The sequence below is a fragment of the Girardinichthys multiradiatus genome, chromosome 10 (assembly GCF_021462225.1).
Source record: "Girardinichthys multiradiatus isolate DD_20200921_A chromosome 10, DD_fGirMul_XY1, whole genome shotgun sequence".
In the NCBI taxonomy this organism is placed as follows: Eukaryota; Metazoa; Chordata; class Actinopteri; order Cyprinodontiformes; family Goodeidae; genus Girardinichthys; species Girardinichthys multiradiatus.
The window spans coordinates 11,322,015-11,349,641 of NC_061803.1; the positions used below are offsets into that span (position 1 = coordinate 11,322,015).

A 27,627-nucleotide genomic window follows, 5' to 3' on the forward strand; every position below is an offset into this window, starting at 1 on the left:
ATTTTGAAGATTTATCTTTGGCAATGAGTTCCAAGTCTTTGAAATTGGAATACCTCTTTGCCATCACCCTAATCTTTAACTCCCTTCACATATTCTGCATTTGATGTGTTTTGTCTTAATGTTTTTGTTCCATTGTTAGTTTTGCCTTTTTTTTTTTTTTTTTTTTTTTTTACTTTATGAGTTTTGAGTCTTCAGCCTGTACCATCTGGCAGGGGTATAAATAATGGAAATCATCCTTGGCAGTAATCTGGTGCATTTATATTTATACTGTTCAAAATGTTGATTAAAGCACAATGTTCCTCTGCAGCAAACAAAATAAATGAAATTATGAAATGAAAAGATTACTTTAAACTTAAATCTTGCAGGCGTATGGATACGTTTGAGCTTAGCTGGATACCAGAGGTTTAAATGGTTACAAAACTGAAACTTTTTAAACAGAAATTTACGTAATTTTATTTAAAGTGCTTTTAATGATTTTAATTTCTCTAACTATCTACAGCACAGAGCAATGCTCCACTGAAACTCCCCCACCTGTTGCTGTGCACTGTCAGTCAGCTGTCTAAAAGAAAGATTCCACACTTTTTCTTTGCTTACATCAAAAATAGGTTTGGCTGTTTGGCTGAAATATTTCTAGTTGCAAATAAACACAGACAGTCATGGCATGAAAACTGCAGGAGCGCAACACTGTTTTAAAACTAGAAGCTATGAGCGGTCAACTGCAGATTGTGGCAAAGCAGTCACCCTTTTTAATCTACAATCCAGCTGCATGTATTAAAATTGAAAGAATTCTTAGAGACCATATTATTTTAACTACAACAATTAAAGTTATTATATTTTAGCAGGAGTATGAATAATTTGCTTTTTTGTTTTAAATTAGAGCAAATATGTTATGTTATGTTATGTTCAGGTGTAGGGGGGATTCCAGACAAATTTGTGGCTCGACTAATTTTTCAATTGGCTGGTACAAATTATAATTTCCATCCCTGTTGACCTTGACAGAAACCTTTATCCTTTGGTGAAGACAACGGGCTGCAACCCCAAGCAGAAAATAAAGCGCATTAGACTTCATATTAAGACTCTATTTCCTGTGGATTTGTTTAAAACCTATAGAAAGAATGAAACTAGTGTATTTCACAGTAGATCTAAGCGCTGCTCACTCAAGAAACCTGAATGTCTTCAGTGAGTCAAATAGTTAAGTTGAGCCGGAGCTGCCATAAACCCGGTGGGAGAGTTTGGAATAATCTAGGCGATGTTAATGATGCAATTTATATGTGAGGGGACCAGTGTTTGGCAGGCTGTATCCGTCTGAGAGGGCTGCACAACCCAGCGAGCTCCCAGCACCACCCGCTAGATGGAGGGGGTGGAGTAGGAGGAGGATGTCAGAACCCATGTGAAAAGAGGGAGCGAGAAATGCACTGATAAGAGCCATTACTATTAGTGTCTGTCTGTCACCTGCTGTGCATCATCCAGCCTTCTCTCTCTCCACATGCGCCCCATTCCTGTCGCTCTATCCCCGTTTTCCTGAGGCACATCACTTCACATTTGCACTCACCTACACATTTTTCCATCCTGTCAAGGATATACTTGCTTGGCTCGACAACTGAGCCAGGCTGCACTTTGAAAACTCTTACGAGCTCTGTTTCAAAACAGTTGTGAATTAGCGAAGATGCAGACATCTGCCAGCATTTATTCAATAAACACAACAGAAATAGATGCAAACGAATTGGCAGAAGAGGAAATAATACTCTACTCACAGAGTTTTTCCAGGCCAACACAAAGCCTAATTTGGTATTTCATTTATTGCTTGGCACGGCTCTACAACTCCTTAAACTTATGAACTCGGGAGAAATGAACAGTAATTGCAGGCTGTTCTTTATTTTCTTAAAACCTTTTTAACCAAAATATTTAAAGCTGTTTTTCCTCAGTTGCTATGCAACACTTTAACCGCAAGAGTGGGAGCATGCTGAGAATGTGCCAAATAAATACTACTGCCACAGGCATTCTGCAGGGAAATAAGAGACAGGCATCATTCAGAACAATGAAAATGTAGGGTGGTCATGTAAAATGCACAATCATTCGCTCATTGAACCATTACTTGACCTGTGTGAGTAGATTATCCTAGTGGTGGTTTGTTTAATAAGACATAGTTTACAGTCTCAGATTTAACCATTTCTGAAGTGCCTGCCTTTAAAGCTACAAGCCAGACTATAAATTCAGTCAAACTCCTTTTGGAAAGAGTTTATCACCTTTAAAGCAGCATTTCATTGTTATTTTTTCTATTTACTTTGCTATTTAGCTTATTTAATGAAAATAATATCTACCCTTCCAAAAGTAGGCTCCCTCACATGCCAATGTTTTTACTGAAATCCCTCCTTTAAATGTGCCTACTTGTATTCAGTACAGCTGCAGCACAAAGTACGTCACATTGATCCTTAAATCTGGAAAAAGGTAGTAGCTTAAATATGATTTTGAAGTCCCAATGTTCACTGAGAGCTGCTGCATCACCTATTACTTCTACCACAGGCAGACAGACTTATGAACCCAGTGCTACCAGTTCTCCCCAACATTTATGCACCTGCAGTAGAGGGTACACCACTGTCATTGTTCAAGTCAACACCAGAGGGTTTAATGTAGCGCCACTGTATCACATTTTCTTTTTTCTAGAGGGGCAAATATGCACCGAAACAAACCGATTCATACCAGTTAAAAAAAAAAACTTTTAATCATTATTGGTGTTCACTTCAACTTTCCTATCTACTGTAACATCCATCACCGTTTACTGTTCACTGGAGACAAACAGGCAAGATTGAGCATCTTGCAACTACAGTGCTTCAGAATATACATTAAAATGTCAAGATGGGTGTTTGTCATTTCACCCCTTCGCCATTTGGTATCTTAGCAGTTTTGGACGTTACATTCATGATGTAATGTCATCAAAATCCCTCATCAGCCATAATGCTTGCTGAAGCCAGCTGATTAGCTAAATTAATTTGCATCTTGTGATGTCATCAACCCAAGTACACACAAAGCCAAATTAATAGTGTTTTTCTTCAGGGTGCTTTTTAAAAATGGTGTATTCTGTGTGGTCATCCGTACCTCAGCTACGTTGAGGGAGTACAACACATAGAGCATAATAAATGTCCTGCAACATCTTTCAGTGATTTGACCAGAGAATACTGCCAGATTTGTAGACTTCCCTCTTAACAAGTCCTGTCAGATTGCACTCAGAGCTCAGACTAGAGCCTGGGCTGCAGTACAAGAGCCACGCACAAAGCAGGAAACCCAATGATACAGCCTTCCTTCCCGAGCCTGGAACCAAGGACTTGATACAAGGACACGTTACACAAGATATCACATTGAATTCAGTGCCAGCCTCTGAGGCAAGATGATACACATTTAGTGTGTTTGTCCCTCAAGCCCTCAATGTTAATCAACACCCTTTTCCAATGCATACTTATGAGTTACAATCTACTCCACGTCTTCCCCTTTGGCAGCTGAAATTAAGTCGCAAATTTGATGGCAAATTAACCTCAACAGGGATGTTGATATGTCACCTATACAGCAAACTATGCAGATTCTTGGTGGGGCAGCAACAATATCCTGCATCTGACAGGAAAATTAAATCATGCTAATTATTTTGTGCTGTAGGTCATGGCCATCAGATGTTAATGACAAAACCTTTTGTAATCGATCAGTCAACCTTTACCGTCGGGATCACAGTGCTTGAGATTAAATGAGTGCTAGTATTAGCTGTGACATACAGTCATAATACAGTTGAGGTGGTCGGGGGACACATGCTCGGGCAATGTGTGTGTGTAAGAGGGTGTAAAAGGGGAGGTGAATGTGGAACCAACTGAGATCTCCTCACTTCATCATTGAGTAAATGGCACCGCAGACATGAGCTGCGACTTCACAGCTGCCTCATGGCGGGTGACATTGAAGCCCACGCATGAACACATCGCTCATCAAAGCGAATGAGGCGTTCTTCGCTTCTGCTGCTTATGTTGAGGAAAAACAATGGCAACCCTCCCCCCCCTCTCAAGTGCATACTTGTGCACCTGGAATGTTTAGAGTGAGTGAAGATGGGGATGAAAGGGACAAAAAAAAATCCATTTGGATTCATGCATCTCTCAGGACGAGCTCAACAGACTGTGACCTTTTCACTGCTTTGTTATGGGAGGGAAACGACAAGACACCAGCACCATAAAACAGCTCAGAGTGGATACCAACTGTGCTTCTGCAATTAACCTGAATTAAAACAAACAAAAGGGTTGTGCTTTTTCATCCAATCATTTCCCATATCTAACCAGGTTTGTCCATTGAGATCACAGAGACAATACAAAGACAGCAACAAATCGGTTCAGTTAGAATTATCAGGCAACTGCAGTTAATCGATACAGCTGTAGCAAAAAGTAAGAATGTGAACTTTTATCCTAAGATGTTGCTAAGAAGTTTCACAAAATGTGCTTCATCTCTTCACGTTTAGACCCCCATTACACGCAATTTCCAATACGTCAGTATACATGATAAGATAAGAAACAGTGTGGCAGCAGCTTAAAGATGATTTTCTTTAATTATCTTACCATCCAACCATGGTTGCAATGCCCTTTATGTATGGGCATCAGATTAAAGGGGGCTGAGTACCAATAACCATTTTTCAGGTTTCATTTGTGAGAAATAAAAAAAAAAAACTGTATCCTTTTCCTTCTGCTTCACAATTATGTATTACTTTACAACTTTAACTCCAACAAAAAGAAGAACATTACAGTGTCAACAGTGTGAAAGTGCACATCTTGAGTTTGGAATGCTATATATATAAAAAATAAAGGAGGCAAAGAATTGAACCTTGTAGAACCCCTGTATAAACTTGCAATAAGCCTGAAGTAGAGCCATCTACAAGAATTTAACAACAGGAAAGGGCTGATATCTGTGGCATGACACTCTGAGACCCACCAGGATCGGGGTTTTAATCGGTTATTACTTTGCTCATTTTGGCAAATCTGCTCTAAGATCTCTTCATGTACAAACTTTCTTAATAAAAAAAAACCCGAAAAATCAGAAACTCAAGAATGAACCAGCACCAAGTAACATCCCCCAGGTCTCTTCACAGACAAAGAACATTTGTTCTTACTCTGATAATTAACTGCGAGAGAAGAAAGTAAAAACAGAAAGTGACAGAAAAATTATAAATGCCTCCTTTTAGAGTATATAAGCACATCCTCCTGGACGGCGAGTCACAGAATATGAACACAAAAGCTCCACTCTTTCTCCTTAACTGTCCTCTTTTTCTTTAAGTGGTACCAGACGTAGGTATTTCTTCATTCAGCTCATTCAAGCTGAGGCAACTTGCCATTCTTTATTTATTTAACAAAACGAGTGGTAAAAGCCAAACATTAGGTCATGGAACATTTTCACCCAGAGAAATAAGTCACTGCCTTCAATGAGACATCAAAACCAGTTGGAGTATTCTCCTGCAAGAAAATATGAGCTGGTGAGGAACTTTCTCAAAGTCAAGTGGTGCTGTGGGACTTTTTCCTGTTATTTGAATACAACTTTCAACATTGTGGTGCACATGCGTTTCCAATTAAGAACTCAGAGCCAACATCCAGAGCTGGGCCCCACTCAGCCGTTCCACGACTGACCAAGTCTCAGGAAATGTTAAACAGGCATCATAACCGTGACAGAGACAGCAGATTTTTCAAAAACCTTTCCTCTCCAAACAATAATTAAGACATCACAGTGGAGTGATTATGCAGACTGCAAAAAATGCACAAATCTAAATAGCAGAGAGAGAAAGCATAATTAATCATAAGTTTCTGTGACACATTTATAGCTAAGGCGCTTACAAGAAGCTATTTGTCTATTTGGTAAATGTGAGCGAAGCATACTTAAAGTCAAAAGAAACAGTATGTCAATGGTGTTGATTTGTGGGGAACCTAATGAGAGTGCATGGTTTACAGGAGGCAGTCAGAGCAGGATCCACCTCACTCACAGCAGCAATAACTCGCTATGAGCCTGTCTCTGCTCAGACTTCAATCTCCAGGCCCTTAGGAGCTGTTGGAAGACTTTGATGTTCCGTCTAAATGAATCGACTGTGCTTCTTGATACAGCCCTGCAGTCAACTGACTGCCCCCCAACCCCCCCACCAATTCTGTCACCTGTGATAAACACCACGACTGCTCAGAAGCACCAAAATTTGGATCACATGTTCAGAAAAGCCACATCTTTTTTCTCCTCTCTCCAGCTTTGTAAATATCTGGAAAAAATATGATTGTTGTCTTCCACGGCACTCTATCTGAGCTCAGACCTTTTGATGTATTTGAGCGAACAACACCAGGCTGGTTTTTGTTACCTTACAGCCCTGCAACATCCAGTAAGCAAGCCTTTATATAAGAATGTCGGATGGCCCCGCAGGGCATGGTGTTTGTTAGAGCCAGGGCAAAGGCAAAAACCTCCAATCCCCCACTTTCTATCATGTTGTGGCAGTCTTTTTTTTTTTTTTTTTTTTTACAAAGAATCAGAGCCAGATAGCTCTGCATGCATGTGTCATCAACTCGATCCGAACAAGATCTAGGGCTTATTCAGGACTACTTGTGTACAGCAAGAAATGTGGAAATGCACTGATACATCTACTTTGAGATCCCTACAAGGTCAACAAAAGCTAACTTGAACATGAATAACAGTATGAATTGTTGAATGCTGTTGAAGTTGAATTCCAGCCTTTATGAGAGGACAAGAACACAGCTATTGTTGAACTTTTTGAAATGGTTTGCCATAGGGGACACCGATTGCAGTTTTCTGCAATCACTGATCTTTAAAAAGCCTGACCTGCCGATTCTGATTTTGGCCAATACCAATTTTTTTTTCTCTAAGTATCAGCCGATCGCCAAAATCGGGCAAGATCATTTGGTGCACTCTTAGTTTGCCACCAGTCAGATAGAAAGAAAGTGCTCTTGTCATAGATAAAAACATGAAAGCATGACGTGTGTGGCTACAGTGAATGCACTATTCCCAAGGTGAAACATAGAAGAGGTTGCATCATGCTGTGGGATGCTTTCTTTAGCAGGGAGATGGGAATCTGGTCAGAGTTGATGGGAAGATGGAGCTAAATACAGGGCAATGCTGGGAGTAAACCTGTTAGAGGCGGCAAAAGAGTTGAGAATGAGGTGGAGGTTCACATTCCAGCAGGACAATGGCCGTAAACATATAGGGTTCCCATACATTTTTCATTTAAAAATTCTATACTTTTTCCAGATTTAAAGTTTCAGATTTTTGGGGGAATTTTGTAATAGTCCGAACATTTAAGTACACCACATCTGCATCAGTTATAAAACACCAAGATAGTGAAGCTGAATTCTTATTTTTAAGAATGTGGTACAGGCCTATTTCAGATTTTTGGCACCTGAATCAACAGTTTGACTCAATTTCACCATTTGTAACTAGTTTAGCATTTTAATCAGAACCAGTGACAACAACAAAAAAGATAGTTGGCATTTTTTTTTTACTTTTAATGTTTGTCTACTCAGTCAAAAACCAAAACATTGACGGACAAATGTAAAGCATATCATATAAATACATGTAAGAACAAATGTATTTATGAAGCATTATTTGATTTTTTTTCTTTAGAAAATAAAAAAAAGAAAAAAGTCTGGAAGGTCAAATGTTTTTTTATACTCAATTGTCTTTTTCCATAATTACTCAAACCTATTGATTTGTTAGAATGATTCAGACAGTTTTCAGACATAAATCCAACTAAGAATCTGTGGTAAGGACCTAAAGTTGCTGTTTTGCTGTTTTTCAAAATAGAATGAGCACTTGGGCTGCAGCAAACCAATATTTTAGTAACCGAGTATTCTGTCAAATATTGTAACGATTAATCGAGTATTTGGATAAAAAGTTGGTACATTCTGTAAAAGAAAAAATGCAAGTAAACAAATAATTCAATTCCTTTTTTTTTTTTACAAAATCAACATTTTATTGCTTAAAAAGCAGAAACATATCATATTGAACATTTGTAGCAAAGGATGCATCTGCAGGCAAAACAAGTTCTAACATCAACATGACAAAAGCTCAGCCTTTTTCTGGTTGACTTAACATCAGTACAGTGCTAGCTGCCTCTGTAGTGAAAATGGTGCATAAAGTGTCACCTGCATAATGCATTCTAGATTTGTAAAGATATTTCCTTAACATGAAAAAGCATAATGTTATCCAAATAAAATAGAACCCTTGTAGTGTACTGAAATGATAAGCTGCACTCTTTTGTTTTTTGGTGCAAACAAACGACAAGAAATATAAACTAATTACACATTACCTATCAAAAAGGTAAACAGCAAATTTAAACTCAGGTATTTTATATAACGAACCTCACTTTCGGTTTCCTCGCGCGTGCGTGCCTCGTGCATGCAGGTGGTCACGTTCTGCAGACATCTGTTCCATCAGTAAAATACTTCTTTCTGGTGTGCTTTCAAAGCACAAGTTGACAATAAACGAATGCGAATCAGTTGTGAATTGACACGTGGGAGAAGAGTGGAGGAGAGTCCACAGCAGATGTTTCCTGCTCGGATGTTGCAGCATCGAGGACGTGATATTATGGAATGGTAATTCAGTTTTCCAGTATAGGCACTCCATTCTGCTTTCTTTTCTGAGAAGTTTAAAGTGATCCCACACTTTAGACACTTTGTGTCTTTTTCTCTGTGCTTCTTTTTGCCTCTTGCTGTCTATGGTTAACATCCATAGCTCAGGCTGCCATATATCACCAGCGCAGGCTACATTAGCAGTAGTGAAAGTGTTAACATCCCAGCCAAAACACAGTGATCTAAATAGTTAAACAGAATTTAATGAAGACTCAAGGCAGATAATTTGCCCCAAGCTATTTGAGTAATCGAGGTACTCAAATCATTCGAGGAATCGTTTCAGGTCTAATGGGCACGAATTCTCTCCGTGTGCAAAGCTGGTGGAGGCATAACCCCAAAAGACTGGTGCAAGAGGGGGTTCTTCCCAGTAGAATACAGTGAAGTTTGTGGTTGTAATTGGACAATATGTGAAGAAGTTCAAGGGCTATGAACACTTCTACAAGGCACTGTATCCTTCTGAGCTTCTTCTAGGTCAATTTTCATTTACCTAAATCCAATCAGCATCGATTCTGCATTTTCCTAAAGCCGAAATATAGGTTTTCCTTGAAATCTTAACTTGGATGAAACAGCGGTATTTAACCTATCAAAGTCTCGGATGAGCTGGCTGGGTTTTTGAAGGGAAGTATGAGTTCTACAGACGAAGGCATTGATCCTCCCACACCTAGGGTTTTTCCCAGCATGTACAACGATTCCTGTGCAAAGCCTCTGAACACTTCTCTCCCTCCTCCAGCGGTCGATGGTGAGCAAACCTGCCCCTGGATCGAGCATCTCATTTAGTCGCCGGGCCCCTTTGATGTGGATTCAGTGCTGTGGTGCATATCATTTGTGTTTGAAGGTTCAGCTTCCACAATACAGCGAGGGTTTGAAGTTTCACATATTGCAGGTGCTACAATGTGATAATCCGGGAGCTGGTTATGCATTATACATTTTTTCATAAAAGAACACTATAAACTCAAAGTGAAATGTGGAAAAAGTCAGCGCTTGAAGGTATATATTGACAGAAACAGGTTCTGAGACTTCTGGGTGTGGGGCAAAAACACTCTTGTTATCTCGAGCTTTTCAGAATCAGCTCTACATCTTCTCTCAGAAAGGGGTAAATATCCAAATAAACAGAGTAGAATAACATTTGACTAGGGCCTGCTATGCCGTTATGAGACCAATTTAGTCTACTGAGCACTTCTCTCGGGGCATGGCGAGGAGAAGGGCCATGACGGGTCCTTCTTCGTCTGCTAGGGCCGGCAATAAAAATCTCTTTTGCCATCTAATTTCACATGGGAGTTGATCTGCAGCTAGAGGGCAATTCCTGCAGTGTTCACTTAAATAAAAGATGAAACAGTCATTGTCAACATCGATGTCTTACCAGAGAAAGATCACACTGAATATAATATATATGTCTTTCCAGTTGGTAGACAAACAAGAGAAGGAAATGGCTTCCTACTGGAAAATTTTGCGATTATATTTCAAGAAGATGAAAAAAAAAAGAGCTCAGCCTTGCATTAAGCAGGCACATGATTTAAAATGGGGGAGTTGTTGCCCAGAGAATAAAATCTCATTGACATTTAACGTCTGTAAGAGACCGAGTTTTAGGCAAAGGCTTATGATCTTGATAATTAAAGAGTGTTTGTATGGAGGTGCACAGCTATGCGTCTCTTTTTAAAAGATGTTTACTGTCTCTAAAGCGTAGAGATGGTGGCAGCCTGAGGGCCTGCCTACTTTCTTTTCCCCAGCTCTGTCTCTATCTTTTGATAAATACACACAAACACACACATGGGTATATATATATGCAAACTCTGCATGCCAGACAAACAGGCTCAGAAAAATAAAATAAACACACATGCAGACACACACACACACACACACACACGCAAGAAAGACTTGCTGCTTTTCACAGGCATCAGCCTCTCAATTAGCTTCTGAACTCATTTCCTCCTTCATGGAAGGGAATTATTTTTCAGCTGGATGTCTTTTCTTTGTTTACTGTGAGCAGACCCAAGCCTTATCAGCAGCTAATCACTGCATGTCAAATTCAAAGACTTGCTGCAGTCACTTTAGAGAAAAAAAGGAATTAGTGAATAATCTTTTAAAGTTCAGATTGTCATTTTAGATTTGAACAATCAACAATTTCTTTTAGATGCACAAATCTGTCTAACAGCCAGGGAGAAGATCAGTGTTTGTTGGATATAATTTGTTGTGACATGTTAATTGCATCTACTTGTAATTCTCTCTAATTGATGCTTGATATGTCTCAGGAAATTAGGCCAACTAGATAACACTGTAAATATTATTAATCCTCCCCGCCTTTCCCTTTTCAATGGCAGGTCTGATGAATTCACAACAGCCAGAGCTGTAATGTGTCAATGTGCCGTGCAGCTATGCTGTGTATTCCCAGGGCTGCCAGGCTGACAAATCTAAGGTTACAACCATACCACTGTATATTCAAAACACATTCAGGCAGACTGCAGAGAACCAAACACGACTGACCTGAGCGATTTTCACTGAGTTCTGGGTAGAGCCACCGGCGTGGTACTCAACTTTGCTTCTCTTGACAATTTCTTCAAACCTGAAATAAGAACAAACCTGCCAGTCAAGTTGAAATTTACAAGTTTATCTGTCCAAACTCCAGATTTCATTAACATATAGTACCATGCGGAAATTTTCCATCCCCCTGAACAATTTTCACATTTTAACATGTTTCAAACACAAACTTCAACGTTGATATTGAGATTTTTTGGTGACAGGTGAACTCAATTTGTGAAGCTTAGAGCTTTCTTTTAATGTTTTTTGTAAAAATTCAAATACTCTATAAATTCTGGTCTGCATCTGTATACAGCCCACTATTACTCTGATACTCTTAACTAAAATCCATGGCTGCATCTTTAAAGTGGGGTTAGGTTTTAAAACAAAATCCCAAGCTTTGAACATCTCACAAAGCAGGCTTGACAAGGAGAGCATTAATAAGAGAACCAGACAGGAGGCTAATGGTAACTCTGGAAGAGCTGCAGAGATCAACAGCTCAGATGGGGTAATTTATTGACAGGACAACTATAACTCATGCACTCCACAAAGCTGGTCTTTATGGAAGAGAGGAAGAAAAAAAAGCTATTATTGAGACAAAACCACTACTTGAAACTTTTGTCTTCATGCAAAATGCCATGTATTGCAGAAAAGAACACTACACGTGTCCATGAACATACCATGTCCATGGTGAAACATGATGGAGGCAGCATAATTCTGTGGGGATGCTTTTCAACAGGGATATGGAAGCAGATCAGAGATTATCTTTATGTTTATTCATTTGGCAGGAAGCTTTTATCCAAAGCAACTTACAAATGAAGAGAAGATGGATGGAGCTAAGTGCACATTAAACTTGGAGGAAAACCTGCTAGAGGCTGCAAAAGGCTTGAGACTGCGCCAGAGATTCACCTTTTAGCGGGACACTAATCCTGAACATACAGCTAGAGCCACAATTGGATGGTGTAGATAAAAGCAAGTTCACGCATTAGAATGGTCCAGTCTAAGTCCAGAAATAAATCCAATTGATAACATGTGGGAAGACTTCAAAGATTAACTTCACCGATGCTTTCCACCCTATCTGAATGAGCTTGAATTATTTTACAAAGCACAATGGGCAAAAGTTTAATCCTCTACATGTGCAAAGAGAGATACCACAATAGACCTAGGTTTTTAACAGCTTTATTGCAAGGCTCCTAAAAAGAAGGGACTCATGTGGAGCAGCGACACACTATTTATTACCAATATTCAACACTATGTAACCTTTTAATTTCACTTTACAATATGCCCTACTTTGTGTTGCTCTATCACATTAAATTCCTAATGCAACAAAATCAAAAAAAGTTTAAGGGGTACTAATACTTTTACAATTCATTTTAACCATACATATAAAAATGTGTCCATTAAAAAAGCATTAATTGTAATTACTGTATGTTGCCTAACTGGCTTAATTGTTGTTTTTAGCTGAAACAATGGCAGGTAACAAAGAAACATGTTGCTGCACAGACTACATATTCTGAAGTATGGATATTTAAAACAAATTTATTTCAACAGTGTAGAGGAAATGTATATTAATAGCTATTTAAAACTGAAAATCATTTAGGAAATTTCCTTTTTTTATGTGTTGTTACAATTTAAAACCATAAGTGTTCTTTAATTGTATATATTTTTTTAAATGTCTGAATTGTTTGAATCTCTTTTTTTAAGGAGAAAATAACCTTAAAAGTCAATGTGACTAGGGTTTTTGGTCCACCAAGTTCTGTATAATTTACCCTCCACTCCAAGGTGTTTTGACAGGGTGTAATTAAATATGGTTCATTGCTGAGAACAGGACAGCCTGAATGATAAATGGAAACCCCATAAACCACATGCCTCCAGGCCGCCTATGACTTAAAAACACCTGTGCTTTGGTTATTAGGCAGGTTACTCAACAATTTTCACATTACAAGCTACGTAGGTGTGAGAAAAAAAAACTTCACTTGATTAGAGCTACAAATTAGTTAATTTAGGCAAGGCAAGTTCATTTGTTTACACTAGTTGTACACAAGGCAATTCAAAGAACCTCTCACAATTAAAAGATTTTTAAAATTTACATTAAAGACTAGATACACATTAAAAGAATAAAAGTAAAATTAAAGAATTACACATAGTACAAATTTAAAACAAAATAATTCAAGAAAACTTTGTCCTTGACGAGAAAGCTGCAAACATCAATGTTTTCGGTTCCTTTTTCTTAGGTTTTTAGGGAGTTTGTTCAAGTGCTGAGGAGCACAGAAACTACATGCTGCCTCCCCATGTTTAGTTATAGTCCAGGGAAGACTGACTGGTATAATTCATAACTGACAAGTGGCTAAAATCTGGCCTTTTAACTCCCGGATGTAATCATTACTGAATGTTCACTGTAACAACTGCAGTCCTGTGATGTTAAAGAAATAATCAGTGTGTCATCAGCATCCATACAGTAAGAGATGTTTTAATACATGAGCTAAACATTACCTAACGTGTCAAATCAGTTGATTTTTGATATACAGGTACTTGAAAACATGAACTAACAGACTATTACATAAGAAAGATCATAAAGAAAATTAAGTCATAAATCAGGAAGATTAAGCATTTTTGTTGGATCTACACAGTGGCGTGGAAAAGTTATTCAAACCAAAATGGCTTGGACATTAGCAGAGATAAAAACAAAGGCAGCTACAATGCCTTGCGAAAGTGGACTTTTCAACATCTTGCCACATTTGAGGCTTCAAACATAAAGATATAAAATTCAAATTTTTTGTGAAGAATCAACAACAAGTGGGACACAATCATGAAGTGGAATGAAATTTATTGGATGTGTCAAACTTTTTTAACAAATAAAAAACTGAAAAGTGGGGTGTGCAATATTATTCGGCCCCTTTACTTTCAGTGCAGCAAACTCACTCCAGAAGTTCAGTGAGGATCTCTGAATGATTCAATGTTGTCCCAAATGACTGATGATGATAAATAGAATACACCTGTGTGTAATCAAGTCTCCGTATAAATGCACCTGCTCTGTGATAGTTTCAGGGTTCTGTTCAAAGCGCAGAGAGCATCATGAAGACCAAGGAACACACCAGGCAGGTCTGAGATACTGTTGTGGAGAAGTTTAAAGCCAGATTTGGATACAAAAAGATTTCCCAAGCTTTAAACATCCCAAGGAGCACTGTGCAAGCAATCATATTGACATGGAAGGAGTTTCAGACCACTGCACATCTACCAAGACCCGGCCGTCCCTCTAAACCTTCATCTCGAACAAGGAGAAGACTGATCAGAGATGCAGCCAAGAGGCCCATGATCACTCTGGATGAACTGCAGAGATCTACAGCTGAGGTGGGAGAGTCTGTCCATAGGACAACAATCAGTCGTACACTGCAAAAATCTGGCCTTTATGGAAGAGTGGCAAGAAGAAAGCCATTTCTCAAAGATATCCATAAACGGTCTCGTTTAAAGTTTGCCACAAGCCACTTGGGAGACGCACCAAACATGTGGAAGAAGGTGCTCTGGTCAGATGAAACCAAAATCAAACTGTTTGACCACAATGCAAAACGATATGTTTTGTGTAAAAGCAACACAACTCATCACCCTGAACACACCATCCCCACTATCAAACATGGTGGTGGCAGCATCATGGTTTGGGTCTGCTTTTTGTCAGCAGGGACAGGGAAGATGGTCAAAATTGAGGGGAAGATGGATGGGGCCAAATACAGGACCATTCTGGAAGAAAACCTGTTGGAGTCTGCAAGAGACCTGAGACTGGGACAGAGATTTATCTTCCAACAAGACAATGATCCAAAACATAAAGCCAAATCTACAATGGAATGGTTCACAAATAAACATATCCAGGTGTTGGAATGGCCAAGTCAAAGTCCAGACCTGAATCCAATCGAGAATCTGTGGAAAGAGCTGAAGACTGCTGTTCATGAACGCTCTCCATCCAACCTCACTGAGCTCCAGCTGTTTTGCAAGGAAGAATGAGCAAGAATTTCAGTCTCTCGATGTGCAAAACTGATAGAGACAAACCCCAAGTGACTTGCAACTGTAATTGCAGCAAAGGGTGGCGCTACAAAGTATTAACGCAAGGGGGCCGAATAATATTGCACTCCCCACTTTTCAGTTTTTTATTTGTTAAAAAAGTTTGACACATCCAATACATTTCTTTCCACTTCATGATTGTGTCCCACTTGTTGAGGATTCTCCACAAAAAAATTGAATTTTATATCTTTATGTTTGAAGCCTGAAATGTGGCAAGAGGTTGAAAGGTTCAAGGGGGCCGAGTACTTTCGCAAGGCACTGTAGGGTCAAAATGTCAGACTGATAAAAGTAAAAGAAGAACACATGGTCATAGTTGCTGTATTAAAACAGACTGAGCAGTAAAAGTTAAATCTAAGAAACGTGATCTGTTTTCTTCAAAACAATGCAACTTATAAAAGCAGCTATTAATCTTTAATAAGGCAGAATGAAACACTGTCTCTTATGTTTTCAGGGCCATTTAAAGAATGGCTTTTATAGTTTCATTGTGTACATAACTAGGGAAAGTGTTTAGGGAGAGTCCCACTGTGATTAAATATTTGATGTCTAAACCATCCAAAAAAGAGCTTAAAACTGACCATAAGAGACTAAACAAAAAAAAGGAAAACAGGCCCTATTAACCTGGGGAATGGGCAGAAAACAATCACAGAGTTTTCTACCATAAGCCACAGGAACACAATCAGGTCTACAGAGAAATACCAAAAGAGTTTCTATCCATTTTTTCCCATTGCTTCATAATGCCATTTCAGACATCAATATCTACTATGCTTGTACGTAACGTGAAGCAAAGATAAAGGGTTATTATCTCGGAAGCTGGAATGTATATTTTCCCAATCGTTCACACAAACAGGCTCCCAGGGGGCAAGCAACATAAACGTGTCCACCCTGCTAAAGTAATTGACCGAACTACAGTCAAAATGTTATGCCACATTAGGAGGTGTTTGGCTTTTTTCCCACTCAACTTTATATTGAAGGCTGTTCATTTTCAAGTGTATTTACTTCGGGGGGGGGAAATAATCAAGTCATACTGAAGTGGGCCACAGCATCTCCACTGGTGGCTGCATAATTTTACTTTAAATAATCAGAGTAAAAAAAGCCTGCTGTTGAGATGCTTATGTGTATCACAGAGCAGTTGGGTTCTGTTCCTAAGCATTTTAGGATTTAAAGGTACATGTGTTTTTCATGTTTTGTTGCCTCACAACCTGGAATTAAAATGGATTGTTTGAGTTTGCTCCATTTCATTTACACAACATGCCTCCATTTTTAAAAAGGTATTATTTTTTATTGTGAAGCAGGAACAAATAGGACAAAATAACAGAAAACCTTAGCATGCATAACTGTCTCCCTTAAGTCAGTACTTTGTAGAGCCACCTTTTGCAGCAATTACAGCTGCAAGTCACTTAGAACAAGTCTCTATGAGCTTGCCACATCTTGCCACTGGGATTTTCCTCAGGGCAAAACTGCTCCAGCTTCTTCATGTTGGATGGTTTTCACTTGTGAACAGCGATCCTTAACTGTAACCACAGATTCTCAATTTAAATGAGGTCTGGACTTTGACTAGGCCATTCCAACACATTTATGTGTTTCCCCCTTAAACCACTCAAGTGTTGCTTTAGCAATATGCTTTGGGTCATTGGGTCCTGCTGGAAGGTGAATATCCATCTCAAATCACAAGCAGACTTACACAGGTTTTGCTCAAGAATATCTCTGTATTTAGCACTATCCATCTTTCCCTCAGCTCGAACCGGTTGCCCAGTCCCTGCTGCTGAAAAACATTCCTGCAGCTGATGCTGCCGCCACCATGTTTCACTGTTGGGATGGTGTTCTTGGTAATGGGATGTGTTGGGTTTGTGCCAGACATTGTCATGGTGCCTGAAAAGCTCAATTTTAGTCCAAGTAATGGATTTTTTTCTGGCCACGATTCCACAAAGTCCAGCTCTATGGAGGGTACACCTAAAGGGTTTCCATTGGTCCTTGTGCTGCCTCTCTGATTAATGCCCACTTTGCCCGGTCTGTGAGTTGTGCTGGGCAGCCCTCTCTTGGCAGGTTTGTTGTTGTAATATGTGATTTCCATTTGAAAAAGAAGGATTTGATGGTGATTTGGGTATTTTTTTATAACCCCAACCTGACTTGTACTTCTCAACAACTGTGCTTGGAAAGCTCCTTGGTCTTCATGGTGTGAAGCCTCTAGCTTAGTGGTGTTGCAGCCTCTGGGGCCATTCAGAAAACGTGTGTTTAAACTAAACAGATCATGTGATACTTAGATTGCACACAGGTGGATTTCACTTATATGATTTTTTTTATTCTTTTATCACATTTTATGTTCTCATTTTACCAATGACTATTTTGTGCAGCTCCATCACTTAAAATAAGATAAAAAAATAAATTACAAGTTGGAATGTAACAAAAAAGGTAAAAAGCCAAAAGGGGCTGAATACTTTTGCAAAGCACTATATTCTCCGGGATGCAGGATATGAAGTAGTGCTCGCACATTTTCTTCAGTAAAACATTTTTCTTTTGTAAATATAGTTCAAAGACAGGAGTAATCTGTATGCAAAGTGTGTCATGGCTTACCAACATGTAGGAGTAGAAGACGTTCAATACTTAAGCACAACCTGGTTTAACTAAGCATGGGCCAAATTTTGAGCTGGTGTGAAAGTAACCTTTACCAGTTCAAAGAAAGTCCCCATATCATGTCTCAAGGCAACAAGTCCACCCAGGGCAGAGTGCTCTTAATAAAAAAAAATATAAAAAACTTTCTATGCAAGAGGAAAATATCCTAACCAAGGAAAACAAACTGCTCCTGAGACACCTGTTTTGACTCCTTGACAAAAGAAGAATTTGAGCACTGTGGGTGTTTATAACACGAAGGGGGCAGAGGGACTCCAGACCCATTTCAAATAGACACACAGCTTCAGAGGATTGAGGACTTTTTTTTCCCACTAGAACTATTTGCTCCACCTTTCAGTGCAGACAGCATGGGGCCCTGCTCTTGGAAGCCTCGAAAAATCCCATCCGAAAAGGAGCAGCTGCCTCGAGACCTTTACACCCTCAAACATCATGTGATCCCATAGTAGTGACACTGTAAACGGCCCCCATGGCCATTTAGGGGTAGAAAATCCCTTTCCATCTACTGCAGCCTGAGCTCACTCAGTAATGGGAGGGAGCAGAGAGAAAGAAATTGTGTTGAACAAAATGTCCTCAGCTACTAACCTCAGCTTTTAAAACCTGCCGGTGTCGTTCAGTGGAGGAGCAATTTCAGCTATGCCATGCATTCCACTAATGTATGGTCAGTTTGTGTTATATAACAAGTGCAGTACAGCATACTGCCAGTTAAAAATACCCCTAAACACAAGCACAGTGCAATTTTTATATTTCATATCTTCCAAATTGAGATTAAGAGTAGTTCTCATTTGTTTACAGCACCCTCCACATATATTAGTAGAACTGGTAAAGATGTGTAATTGTTTTTTGCTGTGTCATAGTCTCACACTAAAAGACTTATTGCCAAAAACTACTTTTTTCAACAAAATCACAGACCCCACAGTTTCTACAATAAAAATGTTAATCCAGGCATTGTTTTGTGGATATGCTACCTTTTTAAGTTAAACAGAGTGATAACGTAAAATTATAAATTACTATTATCCCCTGGGAATAGATATGACATATAACAATGGTCCCTTTCTTTTAGCCAACCCTCAAAATGAGAAAAACATGAGAACATGTCATTCAAATAAGGCCAAAGTGTGTTGAGAAATGGCTACAAAAAACAGCTGTTGTCCTAAACTTACTCACATCTATAGTCAGAGGGAATAAAAGATGTCAAATCATCTCCAAGGCAGGTCTGAATTAATACATTCAATTCAATTCAATTCAAAAATACTTTATTAATCCCGAAGGGAAATTAAATATAGCTGGAACAAAACATCCTGTAGAAGATGGCTCATTTTTGTACCCTAAAAAGCGGGTACATGGCGAACAAAACTGCAAAGGTACGAAATTGCTTAAGGGGAAAATGAGACGCACCCACCAGGAAATGCCTCAAGCTACTCATTTGACTTACTCATATCTGCAGTCACGGAAAATCCAAATGGCCCCAAGTGAGGAAGGAAATGACACATAGTTGGGACAAAATATGGAAGATGGTGACCAGGACTGCACAAATACGATATGATGAAGCGGCAAAATTACCAGCACCATCAAAAAATAACAAGAAAGTAACTGCTCACATAAACCTGCCTATATCTATAATGAATTGGAACAAAATGCCCCATAGGCAGATTCAAATTGAGGCATTGTTGGTCTAAAATGTTCTGACATCTCCATTTAATACCAGAGAAAGTTGGCTACAAAAGGACCAATACAACAGAAATCCAAAGGGAAAGAAATATCCATCAAGCAGAACTGCAAAACATATTTAATTAAAGTCGTCGTCGCAGTATCAATTTGTGCAATATCGACAGTCAAAAAATATTTCTTAGATACAATTTTGGTAAGATGTAATATTTGTTAGTGCCTTGCATGCAAATGTAAATAATATCATTGGCTCATTTTATTTGCTTTCACTGACATGCCAAAACTTGATCACAAAGAATGGTGGGGGACATTGTGATTAAGGGAATAAAAGGAACGAGTCAGAAAAATGTGAGATAATAATATTCATTATTATCATTGTAGTATTCAGCAATAGTATTGCAAATTCCTGTTTTCCTGTTGTACAGCCATATCAGAAACCATGAGGAAATGGCTACACGGAAATAGAAACTTGTCAAAAACCTTACGCATAGCCAGAAAGAATGAAATAAGACCAAATTTCCCCAGAATGGTACATATTGACTTAATCAGTACAAAAAAAATCATGCAGAAGAAACCTCCTTCAAAACTGTAAAGACAAAAGAACATGCCAAGTCTGGAATTTGCAACAAGTAAAAAAGCTACACATGTATGCATATCTACAGTCAGAGCAACAAAAAAAAACATTTAAAATAACTGGAACTGTGACAAATAAGACCGGACAAGGACCTAAGTTTATTTTGCCACCATGTACTGTGAGGAGGATGGTAAGGGGGGTTTAAAAAACTCCAGAGCTCCCTGTTAGAAAACTGCAGCCAATATTTCAGTGAGATTATGCGACTGCAAGAACATATTTATTTATTTATTTTGAGGCATTGCTAGATATCTTTACCAGGTGGTCCAATAAATGCGGAGGATGCTGTGGGCTAAATCAGAATCCTATTCCAATTAGAGGGAGAAAACTGTATAGAATATTTTTATTCAGAGGATTTGACAGTGTAATGCTATGACTTTTCCTCAGCTTGATACATTTAAAATTGTGGGGCTGATCAAACAAGTCCGGATCATTGTGTTGTTTACATTCCTGGAGATGGAGCCCTCACCATTGTATCCCATCAAGGGAAATATGAGAGCTCCCAAAGTACTTTGAGTGTTCTTTGCTCTGAGTCACTCATGAGTTCCTTTAAACACCCCCCCAAAAAAAAGAAGAAGAAGAAGAAAAAACAAGTCAAGTATATTATTTACATGAGGCAATAATTCAAGATTTGCTCCTCAAAGGCTCTTACATGGAGGGCAAAGTGAGCCCATTTACCGAATCCCTCTTCATTCGCCTTTGATGTTAGCCTATCTTGATAAGACCAGATGAGTGCCCTAAAATCCCAGTCGAGTGATTTTGCAGGAAGAACAAGTCTCGGTTAATCAATGGTGAGATTGGATCTGGATCCTCCAGAGTGGTCTGCCTGAAAGTCCTTCTGAGTATTTGAATGCACACCAGGGTAATTCGCTGTTAATGATCACCGCGGCACCCACTCTCCTACGCGCCGTTCATTCTGATTTCATTGTCCTGTTCGCTTTTAAACAGCTTACAAATCACAAGGACAGGCAGGAAAACATGATCAAACGATGACTATCACCAATCAGGGTCGGACAAGAGGAGAGATGAGGGGAAACAGGGTTGTGGGGGCTCCTCTGCTGCTCTCCTTGGGGTATAAGGAAGGAGGTGGATTGTACAGGAGCACTGAATTATCTCAGCCTCAACTATAGCAGACAGATACCTTTAAACAGGCAGATCCATCTTCTCTCTATCTGACAGAGGCAGCTAAAAGGCTTTGAGAATCCCAGTTTCAACACAGGCATCAGGAGCGGAGACAAGTTCCACCATTGATTAGATTCCCCAATCAGTGCATACATCCTACACCAGCTTTGCTTGGTAGTCTGGAGGCAGAACAAGGCCTGATGCGCAGTAATTGTTTCCATAGGTCAAAAGGAGGGAAAAAAAAACAGCTCAGGGACGTGATGAAAGGGAGATGGAAAAGGTGAGGAATATTGTTGTTTTTCCCCCCCAATTAAATTGTTTGTCAAACCCTTCACAAAGGGTTACGCAGTTTATCTGTTTAAAATCAATACGCTCGTCTCAGTGTGAAAGCTTGTCCCGACACAAGACAGGCCCATTAATTATTCTGTTCTGTGTGCTATCGCTGAGCTGCTCAAGGTTGAGCCTTATCTTTTCTTATTTCAAATCAATAATTATCTTCTACCATGCTCGCGCTGCCTCTTAGAAATAGATGTGCTTTTTATTCAATGCCTTTAGAGTCTCTCTCTCTCTGTTTTTTTTTTTCTCCTCCTCTGTAGCAACCAGTGAGGAACGCAGAATGAATAGGGCATTCTCATCACTGGAACATTAGGGCATGATGGGAATAGACGGCAAAGACTGAGGCGCATAAAAGCACTGAACACAAATGAGTCACGATTCAAACATCGACTGAGGCCTTGTTCCTCATCTTCTGACATTCTTTAACGCAGTGAAGTGAATGTTGATTTGCACAAAAGATTTATTGTGTTGACATGATTAAGGGATCGTGGTCTGGAGCGCATCCTAATCAATTAGGAAAAATTTTAAAGTACGTTTATTTGTGTACTTGAATAAAGAAAGTGAAAAATGTACATTATATAGGTTCGGTGCAGTTTTTCTGATTGCGGTTTACAGCTAATGAAAACCCCAAAATTTAGATTCTCAGAAAATGTGAATATTACTTTACAAAAGACCAATAAATACAGAAATGTCATGTTATGGCAGTATTAGTCCAGCAGTCAAACACTAACACCCTCCACAATGAGGGTATATCAAAAAATGTTGTTGCTAAAAAAAGCTTGTTCATAAAGTCCTGTATCAAGGCACATTCATTGAAAGTTAAGTGGAAGGAAAAGCTGTTCACAAGCAGCACGGATAGCCACAGCTTTAGGACTGTGAAACAAAGTCTATTGAAAAGTTACCCTACAGCCTTGGTAAAGTCTGGCTGTTCACAGATGCAGAATCCAAGCATATTAATGGCAAGTTTGATTGGAAGGAAAAACTGTGGTAGAAAAACAAACACCAACATAAGTGATTAATGTAGCCTTAGGAAGATTGTGAAGCAAAGTTTGGGGAACAAACACAAGACCTTGGCTGTGTGTTTAAGTTACTTCTGAAAGAAAGAAAACATCAGGAGTATTTTAGCTGGGCTATGGAGAAGAAAATCTGGACTGTTGATCAAAGTCCTGCAGTCTTCCTTTTAGATTAAAGGTAATTTTGCATTTCATTTGGACATCAAGGTCACATGGTCTAAAGAATGAGTGAAGATGCCCCGAGTTCAAGTTTAGTGTAAAGTTTCCACATTCAGGGAGCCATGTAATCTTCTGCTGTTGATCAGTTGTGTTTTATATAGTCCAAGGTCAGTGCAGCTGTCTACCATAAAAGTATAGAGCATTTCCTACTTCAAGCTTTTATGGAAATGCTGATCTCATGTTCTAGCACTGCCACAAGCACCAATGTCTGCTTTCATGGTCATGGTGTCTATGTGTTTGATTGGCCAACAAACAGGCCCCATGGAAAATCTTTGGTGTCCTGTCAGAGGGGAGATTAAGAACAAACAATGCTAATTAGCTAAAGGCTAAGACAGTCTGATTGTCTTCAAGTCATGCTGCAGTAATTAATTCAAAAGGAGCCCTGAAAAAGTATTGAGTCCACATACTGTGCAGTCCATGGACATACTTTTCAGTACACCGCATGTTTTGTATTAAAAATAGTTTTTTATTGGTCTTATGTTTCATTTTAATTAACAGTAAACTTGAAATATATCACTGTGTGCAATGAATTAGATTCACTTTGAATAGAATTATGAAAATAAAATAGCTTTTCATGGTTCTAATTTATACAATTATTGAGATGCAATTGAGTTCTATTTAGGAAAATTCCACTGAGAAAGTACTATTGCAACAAAAGGAATAAATGGCTCCACTGTAATAGAGACTGGCTGCACAATTAATGACTGCACAATTACATGGTTATAATGGGTGAGTAATTGCATTAGAATGCAGAAACAACAAATGTGCATCCCTTTAATAATCGGCCGATCCGGCAGCAGCAACAGCCCATTTGTTGGCATTAGCTGAGAACTGCTGTTTGTACTTAATTAGGCTGTGCTCAAGGATTTAGATGGTGGAGGTGAAATCTGCTCATGGAGGATGAGTTCATATTATTTTTCCAAAATGTCACAGGTTTTTGGCTTCACGCTGCAGAGGGTGGCGTTGTTTGTCACTTTCTGCCGTGTGGATGTAGTATGTGTGTGTGAGAGAGAGAGAGAGAGGATATGAAAGAGAGGAAGAGGGACACACTGAAGGGAAAGGAGTGGGAGCAGGGAGCGTGTAAGGAAGGATGGGGGCTTCTGTCGTTCTCTCGAGGATTGAGATTTGAAGCTGGAGCACAAAGCCTTTGAGACATTCCCCCGTATCTCGCTGGTTGATACCAGGATCTGGGTGATTCAGAGTGCTCTGTGTGAATAATTCCACCAACACCCCCTGCTGTGGGGACCATATGGCCCTGTGTGAACTTTAAACACACTGGGAGTGTTGCTGCTCACCAGTCGGGCCTCCCAATCTCTACCCCCGCACAGGAAAGGTGTAAAGAAATGATCAGAACAGATGATATAAGAACTAGTTCACATGTATAAAAGCTGCTGCCATTAATGTGGCGGCTCAGGGGAAAATTAAAGACAACTAAAAATAGCCCTGAGCATGCTTTTCTGAACTGAACAGGTTGTATATGTACCGACTAAGACGCTACAGTTTTAATTATAAAATGCTCTTTAAAAGGGGGGAGCCGAGGAGGTGATGGATGTGAAGGAAGATGTAAATTACATTTGTTACATCCTCTTTTGACGAGTGATGTTTTCTTCTGGCACCACCTGCTGGCAGCTGCTATCCACCAAACAGAGGCATCTGCAGCTCCAGCAAGAATGTGCTTTAATTATGATTGCATCAGCCATCACCCTCATGATGCAGCGTGCAACCTTTAAATGAAGATAAAAAACCAGCCCCACAACATGTTTATGGAAATTTACCAAATTTTCCAGATTGTTTAAGACTACTTGTTTTTTAATTTACAGGGAGTATGCCGATTTCTTACAGCTCTGTGAGCCTGCTTAGATTTATGCCCCAAATCGTCAGATTCACACTTATCAATAAAACATTAAGAGCGGCACGTCTAGCAGCTGAGCATTTTTTTGATGTCTCAATTACTAGTCGAGTGCCATTAATCTCTGCTTTCTCTTTGGTACAGAGGTAGGCTGATGGGTGCAGGCTAGTGACCTTTGGCCTATGCGGCACAGAAGGCCAGATGTGCTGATCGGCACCCATCGAAGCCCCCCACAGATAGCAGATGTTTGTATCAGCACTCTGTAAAATCTGGGACATAAAAGGTGGTGTGGTTGTGTTAGTGGGGGGTGCTGTTATGTGTCTACACACTCAGTCAAGGATCAGTGCTTCCGGTGAAGTGGCACATGCAGCCTCTGCACGCATGCTTGCATGTCTCCACAAGGTGGAGTATTTCTCCTCATGACAAGTCGGGATAGCTCCACTGGAGGATTTCAGCACTTTTCATTCACTTCGTTATTTATTAAAAACATTTTTAAAAAAAATAAAGAAAGAGGCAGTAGAGTCAAGTGTGTTTACAGACCAGAATCAGTCCCACGCACGCACACACAAATCCAAGAGTGTTTAACATGTACTCAGTGAGAGAGGGACTTTGTTGTTTTCTTCCCGGTAAACAGATTGAGCTGCTGCAGCAGCAGCAGCAACAGCAGCAGCAGCAGCAGCAGGGGTGTGTAAGATGTACATAGACAGCGGGCTGTTTGAGTGGAGAGGCACCTCCACTGATCTCCTGTGTCGTGTGATGATGCGTGTGTGTGATGTGTGTCTCAATCCAGTGCTGATCCCCCTGAGTCAGCCCCCGTCAGTGATAACCCCCCCCCCCCCCCCCCCCACACACACACACACACCCTTCCTTCCCCTCTCTCTTTGCTTTGCCATCCAGAATGCTAATAACAGCCAGCCGCTAACGCTGCAGCGCTGAATTATTCATGCAGCAGAGGGTCACACGGCATAATGAGGAGTTTACTCTCATTCTGGATGTGATTGTGACGCTGCTAATCTGCATTTAGCACAGAATAACAGAGAAAAGGATGGAGGGTGGAGGAGGGGGGGGGGGGGTCGGGGGGACTACAGAGAGGGAGGAGGAGAGAGGATGAACACTGATGAACTTAATTGCTGTGAGCAAACAACCCCTGAAAAGAGTCACTGCATCATCCCGAGATGAGAAAGTAAACAATTAATTATCATTGGACAGAAGGAGTCATAAAACAAATGTTTGAGCTGCAACAATATTTCAGAGCCAGATGATTTCGCTCTCCCCTTTCTGTTAGGTGAAAATACAATCACTACAACAATCAATCACTAATTTGACACACTAACAATTATTAGCTCTAATAAGACATGGTTAACAATCCCAGGAGGGCTTGGGTGCACGGTATATTATGAAATACAGCTGGTTCAGAACATCTTATGATAAATAGTCACCCAGAAATAAAAATGTTCTTTACCTCCACTCTGATTTATATCAGAAATAGGAATGTTTTTATTATGTAGCTCCCCATGGAGTGCTACTTAGAGCTGGAAAAGGCAGGCAGCTGATGCCACCTGCTGGATGAGCAATAAGTTTACACTATGTATGTATGCAACTCTGAAGGACTTGGGTGGAAGGTTGAAAACAGTCACCAGAACCATATGAGCCATTTACATTAAACATAAAGTAATAACAGCAACAATTTCCTGTAAAATATGAACTGTCAGGGAATTTACTATCTGACAATAAACCTTCACAAAAACATACTTACAGATGCTGATAATTGTGCCTGTTTACCGCTTCAAACTTGTGCTGGTAATTTTCTATAGTCTGCTCAGCCTACTGTTACAGAGCTGAGCTAAAGTATTCACGCCCCTTTTAAAATAAAATTTTAATAAATAAAAGAAAAATCTGAAAAGTGTGGCGACCTTTTTCATTCCTCAAACCTGAGTCAATGCTTTGCAGAACCAGCTTTTTCTACAATTACTGCTGCAAGGGTTTTTGGGCTTAAGCTCAGTCAAATTGGATGGAGAGCAAATGTGAACGTCAACTGTCAAGTCTTGTTACAGATTCTAAATTGGACTGGTCTGGACTTTGATTGGGCTATTCTAACACAGTAAGCTTTGATCTAAACCATTGCATTACAGCTCTGGCTGTATGTTTGGGGCTGTTGTCCTGTTGCAAAGTGAACCTCTGCCCCAATCTCAAGTTTTTTGCAGCCTCTAACAAGTTTTCTTCCAGTACTGGTCAGCAAAGGGCAATCAACCCAACTTCCCATCAACTTCAGTGAGTTTTCCCTTCCCTGCAGAAGGAAAGCATCCTAAGAATGATGCTGTGACCAGAGCACCTTATCCACATGTTTACTGTATATCATATGTGGCTTGTTGAAAACTCTAAATGGGACTTCTCCCAAGTCTTCCCTAAAGGCCATATTTGTAGTTTGCATGACTAGCAGTTGTCCTGTCAAATATTTTCCCCAACTGAGCTGTTGATTTCTACAGCTCCTACAGAGTTACCATGGGTTGCTTCTAGGATTAAAAGTCTTTATGCGCCGGCTTGTCAGTTTAGATGGACAGCCATGTTCAAAGCTTGAATATCATTTCATTACCTAACTCTGCTTTGCACTTCTCTATAACTATATCCCTGACATGTTTCATGTCTTCATGATGCTGTTTGTTCACTAATGTCCTCTAACAAACCTCTAAATCCTTCACAGAACAAATGTATGTATATTGACCTTGATTTACACACCAGGAGGACTCGGAAGGCATGTGATTGTGTAGGATTTTGATAAGGAGCACAGGATAAGGATCTGAATAGAAATGCATGTCATTTCCCATTTTAGTGTTAAAAGCCATCATTCACTTTCTGTTCCAACTGTGCACTACTTTGTATTGGTCTATCAAAGCAGTTTAATAGACAATAAATACTTTTACAAGGCACTGTAAATGTCTCCAGTTACTCACAAAACTAATCAAA

General features: G+C 39.6%; 1 protein-coding gene across 5 annotated transcripts in view; it reads right to left on the minus strand.

Annotated features, from left to right (window-relative positions):
- The window catches only part of LOC124875076 (adenosine kinase-like), a 205,049-nt gene that overhangs the window by 166,938 nt on the left and 10,484 nt on the right, over window positions 1-27,627 (minus strand). For all 5 annotated transcript variants that reach the window (XM_047376896.1, XM_047376894.1, XM_047376897.1 and 2 more), the window contains one exon: window positions 11,115-11,193. In XM_047376896.1, coding sequence (XP_047232852.1) covers window positions 11,115-11,193 — 79 coding nt within the window. The remainder of the gene's footprint in view (window positions 1-11,114; window positions 11,194-27,627) is intronic.